The sequence below is a fragment of the Drosophila simulans genome, chromosome 3R (assembly GCF_016746395.2).
Source record: "Drosophila simulans strain w501 chromosome 3R, Prin_Dsim_3.1, whole genome shotgun sequence".
NCBI classification, from domain to species: Eukaryota; Metazoa; Arthropoda; class Insecta; order Diptera; family Drosophilidae; genus Drosophila; species Drosophila simulans.
The window spans coordinates 16,620,231-16,646,709 of NC_052523.2; the positions used below are offsets into that span (position 1 = coordinate 16,620,231).

Below are 26,479 nucleotides of genomic sequence, written 5' to 3' on the forward strand. Positions count from 1 at the left end.
AAAGATTAAAGCTTATGATATAATTTCTAATCCATCTTCTATCTGCTGCAGGGCTCCTTTGTGGTTCCGGCACCACCGCATAGCAGTGGCACGACCACTACCCTGCGTCGATCGATTAGCGACCTGGAGAGCTTTCTCAACCCGAAGACGAGCACCAGCAGTCACACCCAGACGATGACCACCACTACGGGCACAACCACAGCGGTTCTCCCAGCGGCCACCACCATCAAGAGCAGCAATGGCCTCAGTATCCAGCAGATTGGCCTACCGCAGAGCATCGAGATCTTCAGCGGCGGCCAGAAGCAGGCGAAGACGCTCAACCTGGGCAGTGGAACCAACACGATCACGATAACCACCAACAATGTACCCACCACCACGACGATGAGTGCGCTTACTGCGCTGAAAGCGGGTGGCACCATCAGTGGAATCTCTACCGCTACCAACACGGATCCCAAGGATTCCACACTTATAGAGCTCTTGAAACGCGGCACTCGCATTGCGGTCACTTCGAAAAAGAACCAATCCCATGGACAAACGGGATCCAGCATAATGATGACCTCCAGTGGAGCGGCAACAAATGCTGTGGGTGCTGTCACCGAGTTAACCACCATTGGTGCCGGTGGAGGAGTGCAGACAGTGGGCCGACAGATCATCACCAACAACAACCGCACCGTGATCATACCCTCCGATGTCCAGGTGGTGTCCACCAAGAGCAAGCTAAGCAGCTTAAGCAGCCTGGTCAAGAGCAATATGACCAGCAGTGGCACCTGCTCCTCGGGAAATCTTTCGCTGGCCGATGGCACGCCACTTTCCCTAACAATTGCTTCCAATCAAGAGGTGACTGGAGGAGTAGGCAACTCCAGCGGATCGGGAAGTGTGATCACGAGCGGAGGAGGGGGAGTCTACACGGTTACCTACACCAGTGACGGCACCGATCTATTCGACGATGCCGAGGTCTACAACGTTTCGGACACCGAGATGCTGCTGCAGACGGTGGACTCCATGGAGCTGCTCAACGATGAGGAGATCAAGAGCGAACATTCCGAGGACTTTGCCCTGCTAAGCGAGGCCGGCGACAGCGCGCACACCCAACTGGTGAAACTGGAGCCGGAAAGTGGACAGGCCAACTCCGGATCGGGAAGCGTATCCGGCGCAAACACTACGCCATTGCCCACCTTCCAGCAATTCCATTCCAAGGAGCTGATCATGCAGAACAGTTCGCAGATCCAGGCGATAGCCAGCATGCGCGGAAGTGGTGGTGGAGTCCTGGCCTCGCCGCTCCACTCGCCTTTGGCCTATCCCACTCCGCCATCGAGCCACGAGAATATGGCCCAGAGTTCGCCCTTCATCGAGGATGCAGCTGCCCAGTTTGTGGATGCCAGTAACACCTTCTTCGGTGATAAGACGGACTTCTCGCACATCTATTTTAAAACGGATGAGGGGGAGGCCACCATTGAACAGCTAAATGAGCACGACAACGAGAAGATCCTGAAACTGAAATCAGTGCTGGAGGAGAGCAGCTTCGATCCCTCGATCAAAGTGGAGGACCTGTTGAATGGCACCGATGACGATACGGAATGCGATCTGCGGGAATTTGCGGAGACTAACCTGTCGTTTTTGGACGAGGATCAAGAGTTCCTCAATGACTCCAGGAATGCCACCTCTCCGCTCTCGGAATCCTTCTTCACCAGCGGCATTGGCTCCGCGGAGGATGTGAAGCAGGTTTTGCGCGAAGTCCTGCCCGATGAGAATATGCAACTGCAATTGAGCAGTGAGCAGCAGGGCGAGAACATCATCGATCTCTACTATTTGCCTGGCTTGGGCTTGCAATCCCAGATGATGCCCAATTCGGAGGACCCGCTGCTCTCCTCCTCACCCCGCGAGTTTGGCCAGCAAAGACAGCAGTTGGCTATGCAAACCACCAACATGACACAGCCCATGGAGCAGACACTCCAGGACAACAACAATATCTACCAGCAGCAAGAGCAGCAGCAACAGAATCCGCAGCAGCAAGAGCAACACCAGCAGCAGCAATCACAGCAGGAGCAGCCACCGCAACAGGAACAACAACAGCAGCAGCAGCAACATCATCAACAGTTGCTGCTGCCCCAGCAACCACTCAATCAAACGGAATCCCTGCCGGCAGTCGGTCAGCAGCAGGGTGATTTCATGCTGCCTCTGGTGGGTGGTCATGGATTCACCCAAGTTACCAGCCAAACACAATACATAGATAACAGCCAGGGCGGCATGGGGATGCAGCCCCTCAACAGCCTGCTGCAACCACTGCTCTATGGTGGGGCAACCACATCCAATGGCAGCGCCTCAGCCGGGGGCAATGAATCTCTGCTCACCACCGATTGCCAAATGAATGCCAATCAAGGCCAGATCGATACGGGCCTGATGTTCGCCTGTGGCAACACGACAACTATGGCCAACAAATCCCTGGCGGCTCTCGTGCCCAACCCGCCGAGTGTGGCTAATTTGCAGCCCTTGTCCAACCAAACCAATTCCATTCTGAAGCGCCGACTACGCTCCAATGCGCCCCAGGAGACGCACAAGTTCTCCAAGTTCCACACTCTGTCACCGCATCGTTCCAAGCTGCGCAAACCATCGCGAACACACTATACGCCCGCACCCATCCTGAATCCGGATCGCAAGGGCACTGGGCTGTACTGCAATGTGCGCAAGCAACTGGGTCAGGGTCTCTTCGACGCCTTCGACGATGACTTTGGGGACTCGGTGGGCCTGGTGGACTTCTCGGACGAGTCCAAGGTAAACTTGGGATCCACCTACCAGGCGCAGATACCCAGCTGTCGGCCGCAGGAGGAGGCATCGCGGGATTCTCCCGGCGCCGAGATGATGTGGAATCCCGAGGTGCAGGAGGACGAGAAGATCCTGATGCGCTACATTGATCTCAGCAAGTCGTCGGCCGTGCCCATGGGCAGTCATTCCGAGGAGGTGGCGCTCCAAACGCTGCTTCGGTCCAAAGGAAACTCGGCGGCGGCTGTGCTCAGCCTGCTTCAAACGCAGTCCGGCGCCTTCCAGATGAAGTGGACCGCCTACGAGCTGGAGCAGTTCTTGCGCGGATTGGAGAAGAATGGCAAGGACTTTGGCAAGATCGCCAGTGAGGTGGGTCCCCTACGATGATTATAATTCCAATGGGTGTTATAACTTTTATCCTTTACCCTTGCAGCTGCAAACAAAGTCCTCCGGCGAATGTGTGCAAATGTACTACTTCTGGAAGAAGCTGTGCGTGGACTACAAGGTGACGCACTTGAAGATGGAGCCCGTGGTGGTCATTGCTCCCGCGGTGGAGAAGCCCTATGTCTGCGAGATCGCCGACTGCTCAGCGGTAAGTTCTAGGCTCTCAGATGCTGCAGCAGCAGCAGCAGCATGCCCCCTTGCCCCAATGCACGTACTGCAGCTCCCCAGAAACCGAACGCTAACGCCCCACCTCACCTCACTGGCTCTTTCTGTTTACTCTCTTTCCTGTACATAACGCTCGAATGTCACAATCAAAAATCCAAATATCTTGCCCATCCCCGCCTGCGCCGAATGTAGAGCTTCAGTTCGAAGGCGGCACTGCACGGCCATGTCCGCATACACGCTTATGGTCGCAGTGCCAGCAGCAACACCACCAACAATAGCAGCAGCAGCAACTCCGGCAGCAGCAGCAACATGCAGCATGCCGCAGCAAGCAATGCCAGCTCCGGTGGCAACAACAACAGCAGCAGTAGCTACGCATGTGCAACACTGAGTGGCAGCAACAGCAGCAGCAATAATGCGAGCAGCAATGCCGCTGCAGCAGCAGCAGCAGCAGCACACAGCAGCAACATGGCCCAAAACGGCAGCAACTGCAGTGGCCATGCGAATGCAGCAATTGGAACATCTGCGCTTTCGACCACGCCCAAATTGGAGGCGGGCATGGGCAATACCACTAACATACCGATTGCCAAGGAGGGCGAGTTCCCCTGCAAGGTGTGCGGCAAGTAAGATTCCCCCAAAGCAATTTCCATCACAAAAAGCATAAACCAAAAACACGTGAAATCCGTATGAAAATTCGAAAATCCGCAAGTGATTTGAGTGCCCGTAATTGACTTGAGTTGAGATCGTAAACGCACGCTGTACCGTAAACTGACTTGTGTATCGTATGCCGTATACCGTATACCGTATACGAGTTATTGGTTAATAGATCCTGAGTTCACTGTACCTATTGTTTTATCGAACAGTTCCTCCTGAGTTCTTATATCGCTACCCACTTTCAACTCCCTTATATGATCTTCAGTTGTGAGTAGTTACCTCTGGTGATTCTTTAGTTCCATTCGTATGTCACTTTCCGATTTCTACTATGCCATTTAGTTAGAGTTTTCGTCAAGCGATATTAACTGTTGTTATATTGTTGTTGTATTGTATTGTTCCATGATGCGAAACCCCCAATATCAAATCCAATCAAATCGAATCAAATCAAACCAAAACAAACCAAACCAAAATCAAATAACGAATACAATCAATAAATCGCAATTGCAATTTTAAAGCGAAGAGTCACAACTCGCAAATAGACGTATCCGTAACTGATATCAGCTCCACAAGTCCACACGCACAGCTCGCTGGCAAAATGCTCGGTAAGTAGGAGGCCTTCGTTTTGCGTTCTCACCTTTCGGTTCATTTCGATAACCTCTTCCGTTCCAACACTCCATTCACTTGGTCTCTGTTCTCTAATTTCGTGTATTATTGTATTTGTCTTCGACTTAATCCTACTCACAGCGCCAAACGCCTTTGATAACTTATGTAAATATTAAAGAACCATCCTCTCCGATCTGTCATATGTATATTGGAACAGCTGGCCTTCGAAGTGATCCAAATTTGATCTGGTTATGGATACCCAAAAAGAAAAAAAAAGAAATCCATCATATTACAGAGATCACAAGCCTAGAGCGGCTGTATCATTCAAGCGCACATTCTTAACTCTTTCGTTAACTCGAGTTGTATATGTATTTAATCACTAACTTATTTGTTTCCTTATTTGCTCCTCAACATAAACTCTCTATTTTCCATAGTTATTTGTAACAACAAAGCAAATTTAAACTCCACACAAGGCTAAGTAAGATGAAGTGAACAAGAAAGCTTAAAGTCTCCTTCGTATCTCTGCATGACTCTTTACCCAGCTATATCTATGCATGTGCTATACAATTGTGTACTCTATGTGCTTCCATTATATCTAAATGTTCAAGTAATCCGCCTAGTCTGCATCTTAGATAGTAGTGATCGAAACTGGTGCCGCAGACCCATGTGTTCTCATGATGCCCCGTCTTCTGCTCTTTCTTTCTTCCACCAGGGTCTTCAATAAGGTGAAGAGTCGCAGTGCGCACATGAAGACGCACCGCGTCCAGGAGCCGGATCAGAAACACCAGCTGCAAAACCAGGCTGGAGCTGGACTGACCACCGTCGCCACATCAACCATAACCGCACCATCGTAGACACCGACGAGCAATTCCGTGGAGGAATCAACGACATGGACAGGGAAACCATGAGGCGTATATAGCAAACAAACAAAAATCGATTGACAATCGCATTAAGCAAGCGGCAAGCATTGTTTACCACTGTTAGAATTTATGCTTAGACGAATTTGGGTCTAAAAATCAATGTCACGTGTACGTAGTAGTTAAAGGCATTTCTTCACTAGGTCTATCTAAATCTATAGCTCAAACCCCTTTCTTCTTCAATCACTTCTCTATCTATCCCCTAAGTAGAAAACACTGCGACTCGCTGTAGGTTATAAGTCTAGCCAAGGATTGGTACAAGTTCAAATTGAATTGTTATTGACTATTGTAGGCAAGTGCAATATTTATGTTGAAGTAACACGAAATACGAATATGTAAGTGTACATACATGTACATGTATACCTACCGTTTTTTATAGTAGGCGTTTATTCTGCTCGACTCGACTGTAGATGTACTCTAAATCTAATCTAAATCTAAATCTAAATCTAAAACTATACTACAACCATGGCTAAAGCTGAGGAGAAATCCCGATCTATGATAAATACTAGTGCATAATTACTGTTAACTACAAGTTTTTCTACTCAAATACTCGTACATAGTTGCAACACACTACACTGATACTTTACTAGGGCGATAAATGTGTAGGCCGTAAGAGAATCTCTATATATACATACTTGATATAATTGATAATTACATGCCTAGGTGTACGATGTATGCGATATATGATTGTTGTTCTAGTTTTAACGACGCAAGTCAGCAACTCCGAGTAGTTGAAGTTTTACTTAGATTGTACTTACCTACCTACAGACCTAAACTATTTAACTATGGCTTAGAAACCGAAAACCCAAGAGAAAATCTAGTGAAATCAAGTGATATTGAGTGAGATCAAAAACGATTTTAGCTAAACGTGAACAAAATTCAATGCACACCAATGTAAATGGAAGTTGAGAAAAAGTTTTAACTTTACTTTTAACGACGCAAAGTTGTAGGTTGTAAGACACTGTAAATACGAGTCTAGCAAATTAATCAGATAAGGAAGGATATGTTTCAAATTTCTCCAAGACGCATAAAAGACATTAATCTATTTATAATTCTAGATCCCCTCTCCCCCTGACCGACCCCCTTACCCCGACAAAACAAAAAAGAACACAAACACACAGACAACGAGGGTTTGAACCTTGAACTTCGAACCCCGCAAAAAGAGCCCACACACACAAAGAGACACTCACAGTGCAGTTTTATATAGGCCTAGGATATACATACATAGTTATTATATACAAGCATATATTAAATTAAATGGTACAACAGTAAATCTGCCAGCAATTTGAACAACAACAAGAATCACACGTTTTCCATTTGGACAGTGAGCTAATGTACTACAACAAATTGATCAATTGATTCAGCGTTTTTGAGGCCGATGCCGGGTAGTATGTTATTGACAATGGCGTAACTTAATCTAGTTTAATGTAAACCGATGCATGCAGGGCTAAATTGAAAACCAAATGAAATACCTACGTTTAGTCTAAATACCTTCCGACCCTTTCCACGTAATCAACTGACCCGCAAATCCGGACAAAAACTTGGAAGATGGGAACTATTAGCAATTTTTATGGTTGTATTCGCCAGAAAACTACGAATCAGGAGTTGTAAATAAAATACATGGGAGATGTACAAAATACCCCGATGTGGAGGACTTATCCATATGCTGTTCTATTTCCTTGGCCTTGTGTTCGCAATAGCATTCGTAATCATAAAATAGTCATAGATTTAGTTGACGGACAACATAATTCTTGCATATTTTTCGGTGTTATATACAATAAGCGTAAGCAGATATACATGAAACAAATACAGCTACAGCAGCCCACCATATATAAAGCACATTCAGTAACTGTTTGTTGTGGGCCTTCGATGCCGTTTAAAGACTTTCTCGCGTACAAATACCAGCCCAAACATCTATGTATATCCCGTTTCCATCTGTAGTAAACGTGCTTGGTTGTGTGCATTTTCTCTACACGTCTTCCGTTTCCGCTTCTGTTTCGATTTCCATTTCCGTTTCCGCCTGAGTTCGTCCAACCACACTGTTCGATTCTATTCTATGCTCAAATGCCTTCAAGCGAATATAAGTCTTAAGTATTATTAAATAAAGTATCCACAAATGAGTGTTTATCCTTAAGTAAGTGTTCAAATCTAGGGTTACGTTAGCTTAAGTTGACATGAGTGTGCACTTTGTTGCTTTTCAAAAAAGTTTCCTAAAGACAAAGATAAATGTAGAGATAGGCATCTGCTCGAACGTCTAGTCGAATGACGTAGATTAATTATCACCTAATTTATTTATATTTTATTTTAAGTTTCAATTACTGTGCCAAAATGTTTATCGTTTACCAATTAAATGATTTCAACTGTTTCATTTTTCCACGACCGTCTTGCCTTTTTATTTTCCTACAATATCGTAAATTCCATAGTAAAGGACAATCTGTGACATTGAGTACTACGAGTATACTACATTCCTATACATTTCGAAGCGATAATTTCCGGAATCATCTGCGTCAGCGATTCCTCCTCACTTACACACTTTATTCGAAAACTCTGCGTTGTGATTGTTCATTAAGCGAAAGTAAAGACAAACTGTATTTATGCAATGCAAATACGTATTTTAGAGTAATCTGTATATAAATAGATGGCGGCCGACGCGGCTCCAGCTTCCTCAAAAGCCAAACTAATTCTAGCTCAGACGTCGTCAGATTCACTCAAATCATCAGTATATACAACTTGCACTCCAATTCAAAGACACTATATAGTTGCATGAGTGGTTTACTTATTCTCAGCATCTGTTTGCAATATTTTGTAAATCGTACAGATACACATACTACCATTAATGTCATAATGCCGAATGAGGGAAAACCGAATATTATAATTAGTGAACGCAACAGAATTACTTCGAAATACAATACAAAACCTTTTGAAATTGAAAACGATTGATAATAGCTATTAGACATATCAATTTTATTTAAAAACGAATCGAGAGATACATTTAAACAAAAAAAAATATATATATACATATATATATGTATACATAGTCCGTACACCTTCGTGTACACCAGTGCAATATTGCATTCCTGTTTAGCGAGTAAGTGGACATTTTAGGCGTCATCGTAGTATTTACAGGATCTTCTGTTGGGCACCTCTTTCGAATCTTTGCTTTAAGTGCGATATCTCAGAGTATTTAGACTGACGAGTAATAAAACGATACCAAATTATGAGATACTATTCTGGATGCAGTGCATAACCCTTCGTTTCTGTGCCAAACAAGGATCGATCGCGATCTGACTACAGACGCGATGAACGGCGTGACAAACTTTACCGCTCAGTATTATCGAGAAGTCCGGCCTGCGCTCCGGAAAAAAATGGGGATTAGGGTCGGGCGGATCGGCCCTGCTATGATTAAGTACCATATACAAAGAACTACACAAATCTACGATGTAAGTTTTAACTGTAATATGCAAAGAGACACTTTTATAAAGAAGCAAACTGTTACTTTATGGCATTTAGTTGAGATGCTGTAACCTCTTGTTGATCGTAAATTGTACGTAGCATGTAATACCTATTTAACTCGCAGACACCTACACACGAATATATAAATATATATATATATGTATTTATACAGTGCTAATATTAATATTCTGATATGAACGAATATTTTATGGTACATCTATATATGTACATAATAAGAGTAAATGTAAACTTCAATGTTTTCATGGTTGTAAACTGATGATCAAAAATAGATTTAATGAATTTTACATGCTTTTATTTAAACGCAGAATTACTTCGACTATGCTTTACACTTTTTGGTACCTAATAATATTTAATAATATCGTCACATATAATGGCATTTCTTTCAACGAATACCGAATCCTTCGTTTGACATCACTCATTCGTTGTTTTTACCAGACTTACAATCTCACAAGCGGTGCAATGGATAAGCGAAATATTTTCTGAACATCACATTCTTTGATAAGAAATGATCAATGTAAGCGATATTTGAAAAAGAAATCATGAATATTCCCTCCAAATAATTTTTAAAAAATTACGTATTTGCTAAAAGTCAAATCTCTGATAACTGTAATGAAATACGACAGACGGGAACTCAACTCTCAAATCTGTCTCGTATAATGGAGGAATACTGTACTTAGCATGATGTTACCAGTTACATTTAACGTAATTACAATTACAATGATTATTGTGTATTGCATGTGTATGTGAAGTGTATGTAATTACAAGTAAACTCTTTAAAAACGCAAAAAAAAAAACAAAATCCAAAAATCCAAAAACCGAGAAATGTGGAAAAGGAAACTATGGCACACATTTGCCATTTAATAGTAGTCAATTCTTCAAAACAGAAAAAGAAAAAAATTAGGTTAAGTGTGAAGATGCATGTGGGGGATATATGGACACTATTTTCTAAACGTATTACAACAATAATTTATGAATTTGTTGGTAATTTTATACATATATATACACAGTTACTTTTGTTAGCTAGCAAAACGACAACGACAACTTAGGTAGCGCCGAGGTAGATAAACTTTATGAATGTTGTACCCAAAGCCCACGCCCCGGACACCCGCGAGAGCACACTGTACAGGCACGAACCTCAAGGCAGGATGGGTCATAGCTCGAGATCTAGATACCACGGATCCAGGATCCTGAGGCCCGTCCTTGCGCATCCTACCTAGCTAGTTAGGTCCGCGTCCCTTATAACACGATTTCTGCTCATACTATACACTCAACACACTCACTGATTACAATCTCTGTTGGATCTGTTGTACTCTGCCATTTTTTGGTGTGATATTCTATTGGTTGTGGCGGTTGCTTTTAAGCCGCTTTACACATTGTTGCATTTCTACTAATCGTAGCTGGCCTAAACTGGGTCACAACAGGACGAAAAAAGATTTAAAAAAAATATTGAAAACCAAAAAATTAATTATTATATATAACTAATTCGATTTCCAGTTGTTGTTTTGGTTGTACATGCGTAATGGTTTTAAACTCGTTTTGACTAACTGTAACTGATTGCCAAACTTTGTTAACTATTTTAGTCCATACATACATACGTACATACATACTTTTAGGTTTAAGCACTTGTAATTTAATCGAACATGATTTGAGCAAATTTAATGAAAATGAACTAAACTTACAAAAACACAAAACGAAAATAAAGTGGTGGTCGTAACTAAAAAGTTGTTGTTTTAATTCCTTTTTAAGCGGATTTACAAAGCCTGAAGATTGTCTTCTTCAGTCAGTGAATTACTTAGCTGGTTTTTTGATCTGTTGGCTTTAGTGGGTGTTTACTGTACGTAAAGCATTTTATCTTACGCGCCATTTTAAGTTTAGCTAAGACGCGACCCCAAAAGCTTTCGTATAGTGCTCTCCCCATTTCTTTGTTATCCTGCTACAGTCTCTTCTCTCTCACTCTCTCTGTTTTTCTCTCTTCCTTTCGCGGTGGTCCTTCCTCCCTCTCACAGACACGCAAGCTCGCAGAGCGCGCATTGTTGTTGGCGTTTGTCATTGTCCTTTTCGCGTTCGCTTTTGCTTTCGCTTTCGCACTCGTTTATTTAGTTCAGTGTGTTCAGTTGCGTCCTGGCTTCATATCCTGTCGCTATCCTTTGGCTAAGCGCAAGCACAAGCGGTTTCAGTTTGAGGTTTTGAGTGCATTTGAGCGGCTGCAAATACAAACAGAACTGTGCGCAGGAAAAGCCATATATCTCTGGAAATTGGTGCTTAGTGTTCGTTCGGTGGAAAACATATCGTCGAGATCGAATTGTGCCGGATTTGCTGGATATAGATATCCGAGGTGTAATTGCCGCTTTTCGATAAACCGGCTTGGATCGTAACCTCTTTTAATTCTACATCGGTGTTGTGCGTGTGCACCAAACGGCTTCAAAATTAATTACTCAAAGTATCACCACAACGCTATGTCCTTATCGGCCATAGCCAAGGTAAGCGAATCCCAGCGTCATTGGCGCCTTCTTTCGAGCATTTGGCAAAAATCCATTCCAGTTCCCGCAAATATCACTCATACCACGCGGCCAGCAATCTCTGACTTCAGTTCACTTGGTCCAAGTTTCACTCATATTTGATTTTGCGCAGAACAGCGAGCTTTCCTCCCTCGCGTACACACTGCAAAAGTTGCAAAACAGGGTTGTCAGGCGGCGAAAAGTTGCAAAAAAGGATATGCATATCAATTTCAGAAAACCTCTTTGTTATAAATGCATATAAGCATTTATAAAACTTGCTTGATTTAATCACTAGAAAGAAATCTCTTAAATTATCTATACATATTTTGGTAAAACTAGTCTTTAGTTTGTTAGAATAAATATAAGCTTTAACAGAGAGGCACCTAATCCCACCCCCCTTCCACATATGGTTTAGTTTTAGCCCGAACTCGACAACCCTGCCCCTGGGTTTTGACTCAAACTCTAACGCGGCGACTGACCGAGCAACCCCTGAAAAAGCACACCCTCTCCAAGCGAATGGCGAAACTTCTGAGCCAATTTTCTCTTGAGCAGGGGTCCTGTGTCCTTGGAGCTGCCTTCGCGCTGCGGACTCAGGACAACGACAACTTGAATAAGGTTAATGCCCCTAGCCGACCTTGGGGTGCGACACAGTTCGGGACTCGGGAGCTCGGGACCTCGCTGCTCGGGGTTCGGGGTTCGAATGTAGGATGTCGGAACTTATCGGACCCACCGTCCTCACTTTCGCACGGGTTCATTGAACTTTTAGGGAACTCATTATGCTTTCGGTGAATACAGTTTCGTGTGGGTGGTGACGACAACGACCCGTCGATAGGCTCTGCTGGGTTGATTGGCCAGGCCGGAACAGCCAGCTGTGTGTATATCATTTTAGGGCTCGTCCTCATCGGCGGCCATTTGGTTAGGGTATATAGTATATGGTATAGGGTCCGATACCGACCCCCTCGACCGCCCGAAGCTCTCCACTGTTGCTTTGCAGCTGTTGTCGGGCGCTATTTTTGGTGCAAGTCGAACTCAACGCTGTGCTTTTTGTCAGTCTATCGCTGGCGTTGCTCCTGTCTGGACACCATGAATCATGTGGGTACATCTGCACATTTCCATCCGAGAGCCTCGGAGAAAATCCCTGTTATCTGTGCATAGAAATAAGCAATAAGTGCGTAATTGAGAGCTCTGGCTTATCGCGGAGTAAACCAAATAGCCGCGCTAAATGCAAATGATTAAACCAGTTTGACTAGGCTTGTTGTGCGCCTACTAACCCAACTCGTTATCAGCGGCAACCTGTTCTGTGCTATTTGTGTTGTTTGTTGTCTCCGAATTAGAATAAATAGATTTCGTAATAGAGTTTGTGGGCCCGTCACGCCATTCGGCGCTGGCCAGTTGTGGTAAAATGTCTACTAATCTCTGTCCCAATGCTTCCTCCTCTGACACACAGCCAATACTCTACTCGTATTGGCGCAGCTCGTGCTCCTGGCGCGTGCGCATTGCGATGAACCTGAAGGAGATACCCTACGACATCAAGCCGATCAGCCTGATCAAATCCGGTGGCGAGCAGCACTGCAATGAGTATCGCGAGGTGAATCCTATGGAGCAGGTGCCCGCCCTGCAGATTGGTAAGTATCTACCAAAGAACCCCAAGTCAACTTCCTCCCTTACTCACCGTGTATCCACCTTCAGATGGACACACCCTCATCGAATCGGTGGCTATAATGCACTACCTGGAGGAAACACGTCCCCAGCGACCACTCCTCCCACAGGACGTCCACAAGCGGGCCAAGGTGCGCGAAATAGTCGAGATCATCTGCTCGGGCATCCAGCCCCTGCAGAACCTCATCGTGCTCATCCACGTGGGCGAGGAGAAGAAGAAGGAGTGGGCCCAGCACTGGATTACACGTGGCTTCCGGGCGGTGGAGAAGGCGCTGTCCACCTCGGCCGGCAAATACTGCGTGGGCGATGAGATTTCCATGGCGGATTGCTGCCTCGTTCCTCAGGTGTTCAATGCCCGAAGGTAAGTGGGATACTAAGTCAACTAAAACTCGAGGTGCTGAAGCCTAGCTTGATTCATTGATTCCTATATTCTTTCAGATTCCACGTCGATTTGCGACCGTATCCCATAATTCTGCGCATCGATCGCGAACTGGAGAGCAATCCGGCATTCCGGGCGGCCCATCCCTCCAATCAACCGGACTGTCCGCCGGAGCTGCCCAACAAATAGAATTTTCCGACCCCAACTGCAAAGCGCCGTAAGACGAAAAAGTGAATTGCAGTTCGTAAACCAGGCACAGGACAAACTAAGAACTTAAATCTGATCGGTGGGCAGGTGGATGGCGATGGAGAAAGGATTGGATAGGATGGCAAAGCTGGCGAGGATTCCATTAAGCAGAAACAGTCGGATGTGATTTAAGAAATTGCTAACAGCATTTAAATATGCATAAATGCATAAAAATACTATCGATAACATAACGAAATTCCTCACACGAAATTCAAACGCAAACGCAAAATTCTCAGAAAACGGAACAAAAAATCGTATAATAAATTTTTCAAATTCCCTTAGTTTGTCATTGTGAACATGATCTAAAAGATGAACTCATATATATTAAATGTAACTTATTTTTATGCATTTTATTTAGGCTAACAAATCATAACAAATTCAAGGAGAACTCACGACGAAAAGCAAAATTCAATTCAGGGATTTAGAAAAAAAAAACAAAACCAAATTTAGAAACAGTATCGAAGATTTACAAGTATAAACGATGTATGTATGTATGTATAAGTACTTCATGTCAAAGTTGGGCAGATGCTAAACGAATCGTTCACAAAGTACAAAACTTCAGTCAACCAATAAGTAAACTAAAGCAAGCTACATATACACTAAATCGAATAAATCCTAAGTAATCTATGTGAACTAAGCTAAAGAATCGATCACCTATTCGATGGTTCTGGATGTCGTAATGCCTCTTTGATACCGCGAAAGCATAACTAACTAACGAAGTATTTCCCCAAACCCAATGCACATAGACGAATGACAAAGCCAACCGATTAAGAGCACAGTAATTTTATTAGAAAGTTGATGTAAATTGGATCGTGGGAATCTCCTCACAACCCCGTACGAGTAGTTATATACATAAGCCTGCCGATGCCAAGTACATACACACATACACATACTAACTATTCTGCACGACAGTACAACGCACGAGTCGAAGGACGAACGCCGATAGTCACATCATACAAACATACATATAGGTCGAGCTGCGCATTTTCGCACACCAATCGAATCGAATACCAAATTGAATACGAACCAACTAATATGCATAATTTCCGAAATATTGTAACAGTTCCATATACTATAAATAAATAAAACTTCAAACTAAGCTAATTGCTCAACAAATGTACTTTTAATATGTCATAAGCAGCAGAAAAAGGAGAAAGCAAATCACAGATAGCTAACATAACTTAAGGAAATATAAAAAACTTATAACATTTTATTTCACCTATAGGATCTATAACATAAAGTACCCTTGTGAAAATAATTGCCTACTTTTGGGAGCAACCTATAAATGTAGGAAACCTATCGATAGTTCTGCACAGCATTCTCCAATCAGAACAGCTGAGTATTCTTATTGCTATCAGTTAGCATAAGTAAACAAGTTGTTTTTCTCACTATAAGTTCTGTTACTTAATAGAAGGAAGGGTGCGCAACCTTGAAGAAAACATATGGCTTCTGCTACACAATTGACCCACAGGGGCATCCATTTGGCCCGATTGTACAGATCTTCTTGGTCTAAGCCCTTGTTCCGGAATATGGCAACAAAGCCTATACTGTATTCCTATTGGCCTAGTTCGTGTTCTTGGAGAGTTCGCGTTGCGCTGGCAATTAAGAAGATTGATTATGACATCAAGCCGACATCTTTGCTGAAAACAGTCAGCGGACATGCCTATACGGATGAATATAGGGAAGTCAATCCGATGCAAAAGGTTCCCTCTTTGAAGATTGGTAAGTGATGCGAGTAATATGAGTACTTCGAATCTATGAGTTTTGCGGCATTAGATGGTCATACCTTGTGCGATTCGGTGGCTATTATGCACTACCTGGAGGAAACTCGACCTCAGCCCGCACTTTTGCCCCAAGATCCGGTTAAAAGAGCCAAGGTCCGTGAAATTGTGGAGCTCATTTGCTCGGGCATCCAGCCACTGCAAAATAGTTCTGTCCTAAATCATATAGGCAAGGATCAGAGTCTGCAATGGGCCCAACACTGGATTGCTCGAGGATTTCAGGGTCTCGAGAAGGTTCTTTCCCAATCGGCGGGTAAATTCTGTGTGGGAGATGAGCTCAGCATGGCTGATATTTGCCTGGTGCCTCAGGTGCGCAATGCCAGGAGGTAAGAAACATTACTATAATTTAATTTAACAGGATAATGTTTTATTTTAAAACTTCTAACCAGATACAAAGCTGACCTGACCCCATATCCCACCATAATACGCTTGAATCAGGAACTACAAGAACTTGATGTTTTTAAAGCCACTCATCCCAGTACCCAGCCAGATTGCCCACCTGAATTCGCAAAAAAATAATCAAAACTTAAGATATATTAAAACCAGCATTGCATTTATAAAGATACTTGATATTAAATGGATATGCAAAACACACCCAGCCCAAATCGAAGTGAAACCTCATTGAATTATAATATAATTTTTATTAGTTTTGTCATTTTTATATAATCGTTCTTAAATGTGTAGTGTGTAATTCACGTAATTCATTTATGTACCGTCCTAACTTTGCATTTCTAATTTTCCATCCTGGATGCGGATCGTTATAATGTTTCTGTGTATGTAGTATGCACTTATTGGCTTTCCTGGTTGGAGTGTTTCTCTGTGGTTGTGTGTCTGCGTGTGTATATATGTATTCAACAAATTTTCTATAAATACTATTACATACATACAGATGCGCCGACGCATTACATAACATAACCATTACATTCGATATACATGCATGTTCCGCACTGTACCTAACATCGGTACCGATCCATCGCCTACCTAGCTTAGCTTTCATTTTATTGTTGGCCGTTTAGCGCGCCATTACCGTAAAGTTTTAGTCGCAATCTGCATTATAATCTTGTTCATTTTCTTATTCATTTTCTTATTCATTTTCATTTTTTGTTCGAGTATGATTCACTTGGGGTTATATAGCTATGCATATATATGTATGTAGAGAGGAGTAACTGTTTGCATACTTTTCGTTCGCAATTGTACAGAATTTCTTATCGTTTTGTTTAATTGCAAAAATTATGTTTTTCTCGATTTATTAAAACTTGAATGAGCTACTTTAAAGAATCTTCTTGTAGGGATACCTTTTGATTTAATTGTTTAAAGATTTCACTAGACTATTTTTCTGTTACTTGTCGTACGTTTTGGTTTTTCGTTTTTTTTTTTATTTGTTCAAATCTATACCTCGTTAAATGAAATTGAGCGAAATGAAGAAAACCTATTTTATACCGTGGTTATGTGTGATCTTTTACCATAGCGATTTTCAAATGCTAAATGAATAAATCTATAAAATCGTTTGCTTTGCTACTTGATTTTTAAAAAACTTCAATTGATTATACTTTGTAAATAGAGCATAACTAAATATCGTTGATTTCATTTCGCATTTAATTTGTTTACTTCAATTAGGACCTTCAGTTGCCTTTATTTTGGGTTCATTTGCACTCAGAAAGGGATTTGGTTTGCTAAAATTTTATTTAAATATTTTGCTAATATGTATAAGTAAAACGTGTTACTCTGCGCAACGAATTTTCGTTTTCATTACGGCTATTTAATCAACATTCTCTACTTTCTCCACACATCGAATTGCCGGTTTTCTTGGAGCCATCATTTCATTTCGCACCTAGGTTAATATTACATTTGCATTGTATTTACATACATTTAAATACTCTATATACGTTAATTTGTTTACACCTTCCGACTTCATTTCTCATTTTGTCATTATTATTATCACAGTCAAATCATAAAAGATTTAGTACTTTTACTTTTGAATGAGTTTCCATGATGTTTTGCTTTTTTTTGCTAATGTTCCGCGCTTTCGAATGACCATCATCGATCCGTATATCAATCATATCGTATATCGATCAATATCGTTATAATTAATTCTTCTCTATGAAACTATTGAGAGATCGAAAAGTGTGGCTTTTGCTGCTGCTGCTGTTCGTAATTCCTATAGTGTGCAACGGAATCTGACGTCGAGTGAGAAGAGTGCACTAGTGTTTCTAGATCGGGAGATACATACATATATCCCCATGATCGCAATGGATGTCCTAGGTCTCGGGGGGAAACTTTCAGAGGATCGCAAAGCAATGCTATCGAATCGATTGTACATATTATTGGGGATCTCTAGTCGCTTGTGTATGAGAAATGAGAGAACTACTACGAGTTGAGCGAAATGTTGGACTTTCGGGGAGCGGGACCTGTTGCTGTTTTTTTGATATTGGCCAGATATCGTGAAGGCCGTAATTTCTATGTAACTTTTGTTTCTGTTTTCTAAGGTACTCACGTATGCAACGGCCTAGTTTTGGGTTGCGAAAGTGTTTGTTTAAGTGAAGAAGACTCGAAAATTCGACTTTTACTTGTTACGATCCGAAAGTTAATATTCATTTGCCGTTAACTATTTTGTACACTGAATAAGATTTCATTGAAATATAGTATGTTGTTTTCACTATGACTGTGATGTAGCTTCATGAATTATGACTTACGGCTAGGATCATTTAACGGCATTACGTCTAAGGTTTTTACCGCCCGCACATCCCATACTGCACAGCAATATCTCGTGCCTGGGGCTAACTTCGTTCGATCTATCGATCTATCGATTGAGGGAGTTTTTTAAAATCTTTTTTCGGCTACTTTACATATTGGTTTTGCTGCAGACCCATGTGTGCTAAATGAATTGTGCCAAATGGAAACGCAGATAAATAAATAGTTTTTGGGGTCCGTGCCGAGCTGCAGTTTTCATTGTCGGAAATTGAGGCCCTGCACGTTCCTCCTTTTTTTGGGTACTGGGTTCTCTTTTGTTTGAATCGTTAAACCACTTTTATTTGCTTGAATTAATTAATATTAATTTTATTTATCACACTAACGACTACGTTTTATACCTTTAGTGTATGTGTATATATATATAGTATTTAATATTTTACTAATGTTGTATGCTTCTTGTTGTGGCTGCTGAATGAACGTCTCCGCAGCCGAGTTGCTTCGGCCGATCGATCGAGTTTTCCGATAGAATTTGATACATACAATGCTATATGAGGTTATATAATGATTCAGTTAGTTCTCCGACCTATCAAATACCAGCGGGGTTCGCATCAAATCGCAAACATATTCGCATCTTCCATGTATGTGGGTATACGTACAGGTATATCATATGCATATGGGGTGTATTGTGTACATTTATATACGAGTATGTATCGTAATGTTTAATTGTTCTAATAACAGTGTGGGTGGCAAAGCATAACAAATTATAATTAAAGTTACTCTCATCGCTCGCTTCTCTTCGCTTTAAGTATGTAGTTATGTATGTATGCAATATTTGTATGTACTATACGAGATTTGATTGATAAATTGAACTCCTCTTTACATATATTTGTATTTTAGCAACATACGGATTTCATTTCGAAGTGCAAAACTCATTGCCACTCCGCTGTATTTCTTGTTGGGTTTTTTTCTCATTCTTCAAAATGTTCAAAGTCGAATTTGAATTACTTTAGATATTTATGCACTGTATGTATATAGTTAATAAAAGTCGCTTTTATGCTTACTACTTTAACACTAATAGACTCCGTCGTTGAAATAACAGCTGTATTACTTTCTTTTCCCTACCACCTATCCATCCCTCCATCGTTATTGTTTAAAGATGCCTTTCAATAAGTTAATAAAACTCCTAAGCTTCTAAAACTCGTCTGTGTGTACTGGGTGAATCGAACTGAATGAATGCGCACGTCTTTCCAAAGTTTCCTAGTTTAGTATGGTTGCAGCGGATAGTTGGTTTCTTGGATAGCTGGATAGTTGGATAGTTGGTGCTCGGGAGGGGGTGTTGGTGCTCGATAGAGGATGAGTTGCGTGACGAATGTGCCTGATAAGTGGGTTCTCGTGGTTGCCAGTGGCAGTAACAGTGGTTAATCGATGGAAAGCACAAAGCAATCATGCGGCCTAAGGACTCTGCCTAAATGGTGCAACTTACAACTTGCAACTTGCATTTGGGGCAGGCGGTGCCGAGGCCACCCAACTATGGTTTTTGCGGGTTGCGTGAAGCTTCAATTTGTACAGCAAATAACAAACGCATTTAAACAATAAAATCCAAACAAGCATAAACACGTCGAAAGCGGGACGCGGGTGGGTCCTTTGAACCGATGGGATCGGATCTGACCTCTCATCCGATCGGTTCGACACCCGAGTAACTCCATTTTCCCATTTTCCCCATCTTCCCCCCTTCGTCACGCCCCCTCAGCCACGCGGGGGGATATCTACTCTATTGGATCGCAAATCGGACATTTCTGAGAAACGGAGTGATTGGAACTGGCAAAGACCTTTTGCGGTGAATACGTATGCATATATGGGATTGGGGACTCTGGACTCTGGAGCCTGGAGCGAACTGTCCATGCATCGATGAATTGAGAACTTGATTTCGGGGGAGATTTCTTTGCTTTTCAAGTAAAGCTTTTCTTTTCTCTTAGTTGTCTCATTAAAAAATTAATTATTTCATAATTAATTTCAAGTATCGTTTGACTTCCTTTTAATAAATATATTTTTGCTTTGTTTTGTTGTTTTTCTTTTTCTTTGTTGTTTTTAAATACATATCACAGATCCAGTACAAATATAAGTATATATATTTGTGTTTATTTCTTCTTCCTTCCTCTACTACGTTTAGATATCATATAAAACTCATACATTAAACATAACTCAGTGAGCACGCGCAAGTGATACTGATATTTAGTACGAATGTGTGAATGTATGTGAGAGGTGTGTCTCATGTGAGCGTGTGTTACTGTGTGGTGTATCTCATGTGAGCGTGTGTGAGTGTGTGTGTGTGCTGGGAATTGCGATAGATAGACCATATAGATATAGTGCTTCGATTCTGGGGGCTCTGAAATAGGTTCGTTGCACTCCCGATCTGACGTAAGGCGAAGAAGTCGAAATAAATGTCGTTTGTTGTTGGATTGGTAGGTTGATTGGTTGGTTGGTTGACTGATTGGCTGATTGATTGGTTGATTGGTTGACTGGTTGTTGTGGGGTGGACGAAGGGGGATCTGTGTTCTTATGCTTGTTGTGATTTTGGCTGTTGTTGTTGTTTGTTAAGCTACGTTTCAAAGTTCGGCTGTTCTATGACGGTCTATTGCATTTATGTACTTTCAAATTGTATCGATCTCTGGTTTTGACTTATTCTCGTTTTTCTTTATGATACTCATAAAATAATAGGTTCGAATAAAACACCAACATCGTTTTTACTTATACCTTCCCCTTACGTTTTCGATTTGTTTTCTTTTTGGATGTTAATGCATATTTCAAGGCACACTAGCATTTACGACTGTACTTTCAAATTTACTCTCTGGATTTTTGTTTCCACATTTAGCTTTTGTTTGCTTATAGATTTCTTTCGTTTTGTGTTATAATTATGTTCTGTTTTTCACTTGATTTTGTATTTTAATCGTATTATATAAATATTGCACAAATAAGAACAATTGTAGGTAAGTTTTAACAATAATAGCAAAAATTAATAAGAACAACTTTCAACTTAAATATATAGACTTAGCTTAGGATTGGTTGCCGTTGTGGTTTTTGTTTGTTTCATTTTACTTTCATTTCACTACGGTGATGAGCGTTTTCAGTGATTGAATCGAAATAGATCTCGAACTGAGCAAAGAAGTGGTTGACTGATTGACTGATTGACTGGCTGACTGTCTGATTGAGTTGATTTTGATTGGTCATGATAATGTTGTAGTAGACTGATTTGGTTTTGGGAACACGATTGGGTTAGTGGTGGTGCGGCGCTTGTGGGTGGTTGGATGGGTGGTTGGTTGGTAATGGTGGTTGGGTGCGCGGAACGCTCCAAAATAAACAAGAAAATAAACGTTGCTGGTTTTTATTGTTGGTTTTGTAGTCAAATTTTATTTAAATTTCGTTTCATCTTCGTTTTATTTATCGAAAAGAAGTGTTAAACTAAATTATATGTGTAAGGAATAAAGTAAATAAGAAAAATTTCATTACAAGTAAGGCATTTCTCTCTCTGTAGGTGAGTGGTGTTCGTATGGGTACTTTTATCCTTGTGTATTTTGTGTGTATATGAACAGGGAGTTTTTTAAATGTGATGTTAACATCTTTTGTCTTTACACTGCGTTTCTAGATAGATATGTACATATAATCGTTATGAAATGTTCGTTGAAACAATGTTTAATAATTGCACAATACTTAAAATTAATAAGGGAAATTGTTTGGTGGATTGTTTGTTTTTGACGTATGAAGAAACCCCTAAATGAATGCTTTAATGTGAATATTTTACAAAGAAATAATTGTTTTGCTAAGGCTTTTTATGTTGATTTCGTATTTTTTTTTTGTTTTTAAGATATTTGTGATGCATTAGGTGAGAAAAAATGTAAGGCTTAAAATTAGAATGTAAGAAACAAATGTGCTAAATTTACCAAAAAATAGTGGTTAACAAACGCAAAATGACAAGAAAAAAAAGTAAGTAAGAAGTGCAGTTCTCGGACTGGCAACTAACAAATCGCAATGTGTTTTTTTTTTTCATAAATAATATGTATACATAAAACAAAAGTTATAAGGAGTAACAAATCGGGAGCACAAAATCATAACCAAAAGGAGACTCACGTGCGCGCGCAACACATTAACACCACTCGATCCGATCCGATCGAATCGGATTGGATTGTATCTAAAACTAAACAACATTATCATGATCAACATCAACTGTAGCGTTCCGAAAGTGTACATATACAGAGGTCAGGCTGTAGAATCGTAGGTGGAAAGTTTATATATATATATATAAATTAACAGCGATAAGCGATTAGAGGGAGTGGGGCAACAACAGAGAACAGATGGAACAGAAAACTTTAACGAAATCACGAAAAGGTCAACAAAGTCACTCTTTTTTTGTATTTAGTTTTTTGCTTAACTCTTTGAAGTTGCATTTTTCACTAGCCTGTTTGCAGTTGCAGTATTAGCTATAGCAAGTGTTTTTGTCTGTGGGAGGAGGGGGTGGTGTAGTAAAATATTTACCTTATTTCGAGGGTAAGAATCACCTGAAGTTTTCACTGAAAACGCTCGCTCATTATACATTTGATTTTCGTTTAGCTCAACATAATGCTAATAATTAGGTGTGTGTGTTTGTTTTTGGGGGCGGGGGGCGGTGTGTAAGTGTGTAAGTGGGTGGTGGCATATGTATATATATATATGTATGGGCATATGTGTGTAGATAATATATATAAACAAGACTCAACAACTGTGTACATATACATATGTATATATGCCCCATGTAACGTATCGTATCGTATAAGTTGGTTGGGAGTACCAAAAACAAAACACGCAACGCAAACATACGCATCACAAACAAACCAAAAACCCAAACGCTCTTCTTTCGCAACTAGTTTGTGTCTAATATAACTTGTTTTCGGTTTTTAACGTTTCAACGATCGTGACAAACAAATGCAACAATGTATATAGCTGAGAAGGTAGTACATATAGTATTTTTACAGATTTTTCACTACTTCTCATAACTCGTTTTTCACTTTCCTAAAGGGCGTTAGTAGTTAAAGCAAATCTCTTGAGGTGAAGGCCTTGGAATTGTTTACTCAACAAAATCTATGGATTTTTGCAATACGTTATTATTATTATTAGTTTCGTTTTCAACTGCTTAAGTCTGATCTGCAAGCATAACAATTGGTGTTTCCTTTTTGTAATCCCTTCACATTTCATTTCATTTCATTTTGGGTTTTAGGTTTTTGAATTTTCCTCTCGTTTCTCAAAGAAATTAACAAGTTTAAGAGGAAAATCGTCGAGGGTATGGGGTAGTTTGTTTGTTGTTGCTTTGCTTTTCGCCTGTTTGTTTGATGTTCTGTTAAGATTGCTGGTTTTGTTGCTTTACTCGGATATTAGTTATGGTACTTTTTGTTTTGTTTTTTTATTTTAATTCACAACAGTGGTTAATGGAATTTGTCGCGCCCTCTTTGTCTCCTCCTCGTTGATTTTCTGTTCAATTAGATATTGCGCTTTGGCAATGGCACTCGGCTGACCAGTTATGGTTACAATGCGATTTCTAGTGCCAGGTGCGAATATGCCCTTTTTGGAAATTTGCACATTTGCGCCAGAAACATGTTGAATTTCAACTAAACTACGACCGTTCGGACCTGGAATATTTGCATCAGATTTATGTTAAATATTTTTAAGATATTAAATGATAGTATGGGTAATATATGTGGCTATAATAGTAATATATGTATATACCTATGTGTATATATGCATATTAGGTATTGGGCGTGTATAGCGCTTGGGTGTTAAGGACGCCAACAAAATAAAAATAAAACAAAATCAAACCAAATCAAATCAATGGTCAATTGGCTGCAAAAGGGGTCACGGTGGGCCTAACCTACTGACCTAACGACCTTACAACTGACACTGAGGTAAAATCAACTGCGCCACAACGAATGTATTTAAATACAAAAAACAATGTAATTATATTTTACGCATGGTTACCCACGAATTGCACTAGCCAACTGGGCGATCCGCCCAGCTACACGTAAGTATATCGAACAAATTCGTTAGGCCTAAACAAAATGGAAAAGTGAACGTGTTATTCAATCTATTCAATGTACAACCTAAAGCTGCTAAAGCTACTTACTGCCTTATAATCCTAAGCTATCGGATGCTGCTGTTCTGTGCGAATTTTCAGTGGGTTTTTCGTGGTTTCGGGGAAATTATTTCGGATGTTTACACGGTGCAATAGGTGCAATATCGAGGGCGGATCATGGATCATGGATCATGGATCATATATGCTGGCGGATGGGTGAGAGGCAAGAACTTGACTAGAAATTTCGCTATAAGTGTCAATGAATTTATTGGGAAAGCCTTTGAGAATGTCTATCGGAATGTCTCACGGAATGCGTTGAATGCTTAGAATGGGATATCTCTCAATAAGTCGTACCCTCTATCTCTCTCTGGAATGAGTCTGCAATGATGTGCCTGTGTCTGCTTGGCTTTTGTCTCTATGTCTAATGGGCTCTAGGGCTAATCAAAAATGGGGGCTTGGGAACGGTAGCGGGAGTGGATTGTGGGTTGGGGGAATATCTAATCCCGCTCGGGAATTTCACAGGTGCGTGGGGTCAAACGTGTGGATTTGGTGGGGCATTTGGGGATTGGTAAAGAAAATTGCGGTGTGGTTGGTTCTCTGTTGATTGGTTCTTTGCAATTTAGTATGGATAATAATATGGACGCGCACCTAGAATAGCGCCGATAATCACTTCCGGCACCTCGACGTTCTTCGAGTCCTTGGAGCTAAGGTCGCCAGGAGTGGGACTCTTGCTTAGACCGCCCAGCTGCGCCGTGGTCGCCGTTCCCGTGGCTGCCGTCAATCCAAAGCTATTGTTGTTCAGTGAGACGGGCGTGGCGCCCGGCGCCGTTGCCGAGCCCAAATGGCGGAATGGATCGAATTGCACTGCGGCAGCGTCCAGTTGCGACTGCGTCGGCCGGCTGGCGGCAGCTGCAACGGCCGCCGCTGCGGCATATTGCTCCAGATTCACCTGGCCAACGGCACCGAACACATTGCTGGCGGTGGCCGCAGATGCGGCAGCGGCAGTCTGCTGGTCCAGCGTCGTTACGCCCAGGAAGTTGCCCAGCGTTGAGTGGGCGCCGTTGGTGTGCGACACACCCACGCCCATTCCAAGGACACCGTACTTGGCCAGCACGCTCAGAGCGGCGACAACTTCGTTCGTTACGGTCTCCGAGTAGCCAGAGCCGCGCATGGCAACCTGTTTGGATGATACGAAACACAGATTAAGTATACGCCATGTTTACACAGATGGGGCATGTGCCAAGTCTAACCTTAATATGCTCGAGCAGCTGTGTGGCAACCGCTAGATTGGGCGCCGGATTGGGTGAGCCCAGATTGATGGACAAATTGATGCCGGTGCCGTTGACTAGCAGGCTGGCCGCCGAATTTGCACCGCCGATCGTGGTGCCCAACGTGGAGTTCAACGAGGCGGTGCTCGAGTTGATGGCATTCTGATTGGTGGCGTATGGCGAACCGGTCGGATTAAAGTTGGCCACCGGGCCGCTGACGTCCGCGTAGGATACGTTCAGGCAGGTGCCCGACTGGGGATCTTCGACGATCTTCGAGAGGATCATCTTGCAGGCGTTCTTATTGTTCTCCTTGTCGCCGATGATGGTGATGCAGCGCTCCTGCAGCGACACATCCTTGGGCTTCTGCGAGATCTGGACATAGGAGCCGCTCTCCTCCTTGATCTGTTTAATGAAGGCACCGCCCTTGCCAATGATCATGCCGGCGGTCGAGTTGGGCACCAGGATCTTGACCTGCTTGTCGCGCTCCTGTGTCTGTTTTGACTCGACATCGACGATCTTGTTGGTCAGGTCGGGCTTCTCGCGGATCTTGTCCATGATGAACTCCATCACGACCATGATGGCCTCCGTGGAGCCGGTGATCAGGCACACGCGTTCGGTTGTGCCTGCAAAGCAAAGATTAAACCATTACTTTAAATTAAGCGAGCAAGGGGAGATAGTCGAACTCACCTGGGTAGAAGTCGTGCGACTTGGACATCTTGACCCTAGCACCCGTGTCCTTCTGCAGGGAGGCGATCGTCTCGCCACCTTTGCCAATGATGGCCCCGGAGGCCACCGCGGGCACCAGTATTTTCATGTGATACGTTGAATCGCCTGAAACGAAAGAAT

At 42.1% G+C, this 26,479-nt stretch overlaps 4 protein-coding genes across 39 annotated transcripts in view; 3 read left to right on the forward strand and 1 right to left on the reverse strand.

Moving 5' to 3' along the window:
* Positions 1-9,009, forward strand: part of LOC6728787 (serine-rich adhesin for platelets) — a 31,159-nt gene extending 22,150 nt beyond the window's left edge. For 7 of the 15 annotated variants that reach the window (XM_016177128.3, XM_039294604.2, XM_039294605.2 and 4 more), the window contains 4 exons: positions 52-3,129; positions 3,194-3,352; positions 3,562-3,989; positions 5,336-9,009. In XM_016177128.3, the coding sequence (XP_016035473.1) occupies positions 52-3,129; positions 3,194-3,352; positions 3,562-3,989; positions 5,336-5,477 (3,807 nt within the window). In that variant the 3' untranslated portion in view covers positions 5,478-9,009. Of the gene's footprint in view, positions 1-51; positions 3,130-3,193; positions 3,353-3,561; positions 3,990-4,535 lie in introns of all 15 variants that reach the window. The other 8 variants (XR_005544165.2, XR_005544167.2, XM_039294610.2 and 5 more) reach the window with 8 other exon arrangements.
* Positions 9,010-11,125: 2,116 nt separating this feature from the next.
* LOC6728788 (probable maleylacetoacetate isomerase 2) lies at positions 11,126-14,895 on the forward strand. Of its 3 annotated transcripts, none has more exons than XM_002104087.4 (4): positions 11,126-11,494; positions 12,960-13,137; positions 13,202-13,532; positions 13,610-14,895. In XM_002104087.4, the coding sequence occupies exons 1-4, from the start codon at positions 11,471-11,473 to the stop codon at positions 13,737-13,739; spliced, it is 663 nt and encodes a 220-aa protein (XP_002104123.1). In that variant the 5' UTR covers positions 11,126-11,470; the 3' UTR covers positions 13,740-14,895. The 3 variants fall into 3 exon arrangements, with proteins under 3 accessions (XP_002104123.1, XP_016035477.1, XP_016035478.1); XM_016177132.3 differs by lacking the exon at positions 11,126-11,494 and adding an exon at positions 12,554-12,604; XM_016177133.3 differs by lacking the exon at positions 11,126-11,494 and having other exon boundaries at positions 12,862-13,137.
* Positions 14,896-15,110: 215 nt separating this feature from the next.
* LOC6728789 (probable maleylacetoacetate isomerase 1) lies at positions 15,111-16,182 on the forward strand. The gene is made up of 3 exons (XM_002104088.4): positions 15,111-15,518; positions 15,573-15,903; positions 15,967-16,182. Exons 1-3 carry the CDS (start codon positions 15,239-15,241, stop codon positions 16,094-16,096), a joined length of 741 nt encoding a protein of 246 aa, XP_002104124.1. The 5' UTR covers positions 15,111-15,238; the 3' UTR covers positions 16,097-16,182.
* A 16-nt stretch (positions 16,183-16,198) lies between these two features.
* LOC6728790 (RNA-binding protein Nova-1) overlaps positions 16,199-26,479 on the reverse strand; it is a 37,025-nt gene continuing 26,744 nt past the window's right edge. For all 20 annotated transcript variants that reach the window (XM_039294633.2, XM_039294631.2, XM_039294630.2 and 17 more), the window contains 4 exons: positions 26,321-26,464; positions 25,616-26,256; positions 25,014-25,542; positions 16,199-23,925 (listed from right to left, as the gene is read on the reverse strand). In XM_039294633.2, the coding sequence (XP_039150567.1) occupies positions 23,705-23,925; positions 25,014-25,542; positions 25,616-26,256; positions 26,321-26,464 (1,535 nt within the window). In that variant the 3' untranslated portion in view covers positions 16,199-23,704. The remainder of the gene's footprint in view (positions 23,926-25,013; positions 25,543-25,615; positions 26,257-26,320; positions 26,465-26,479) is intronic.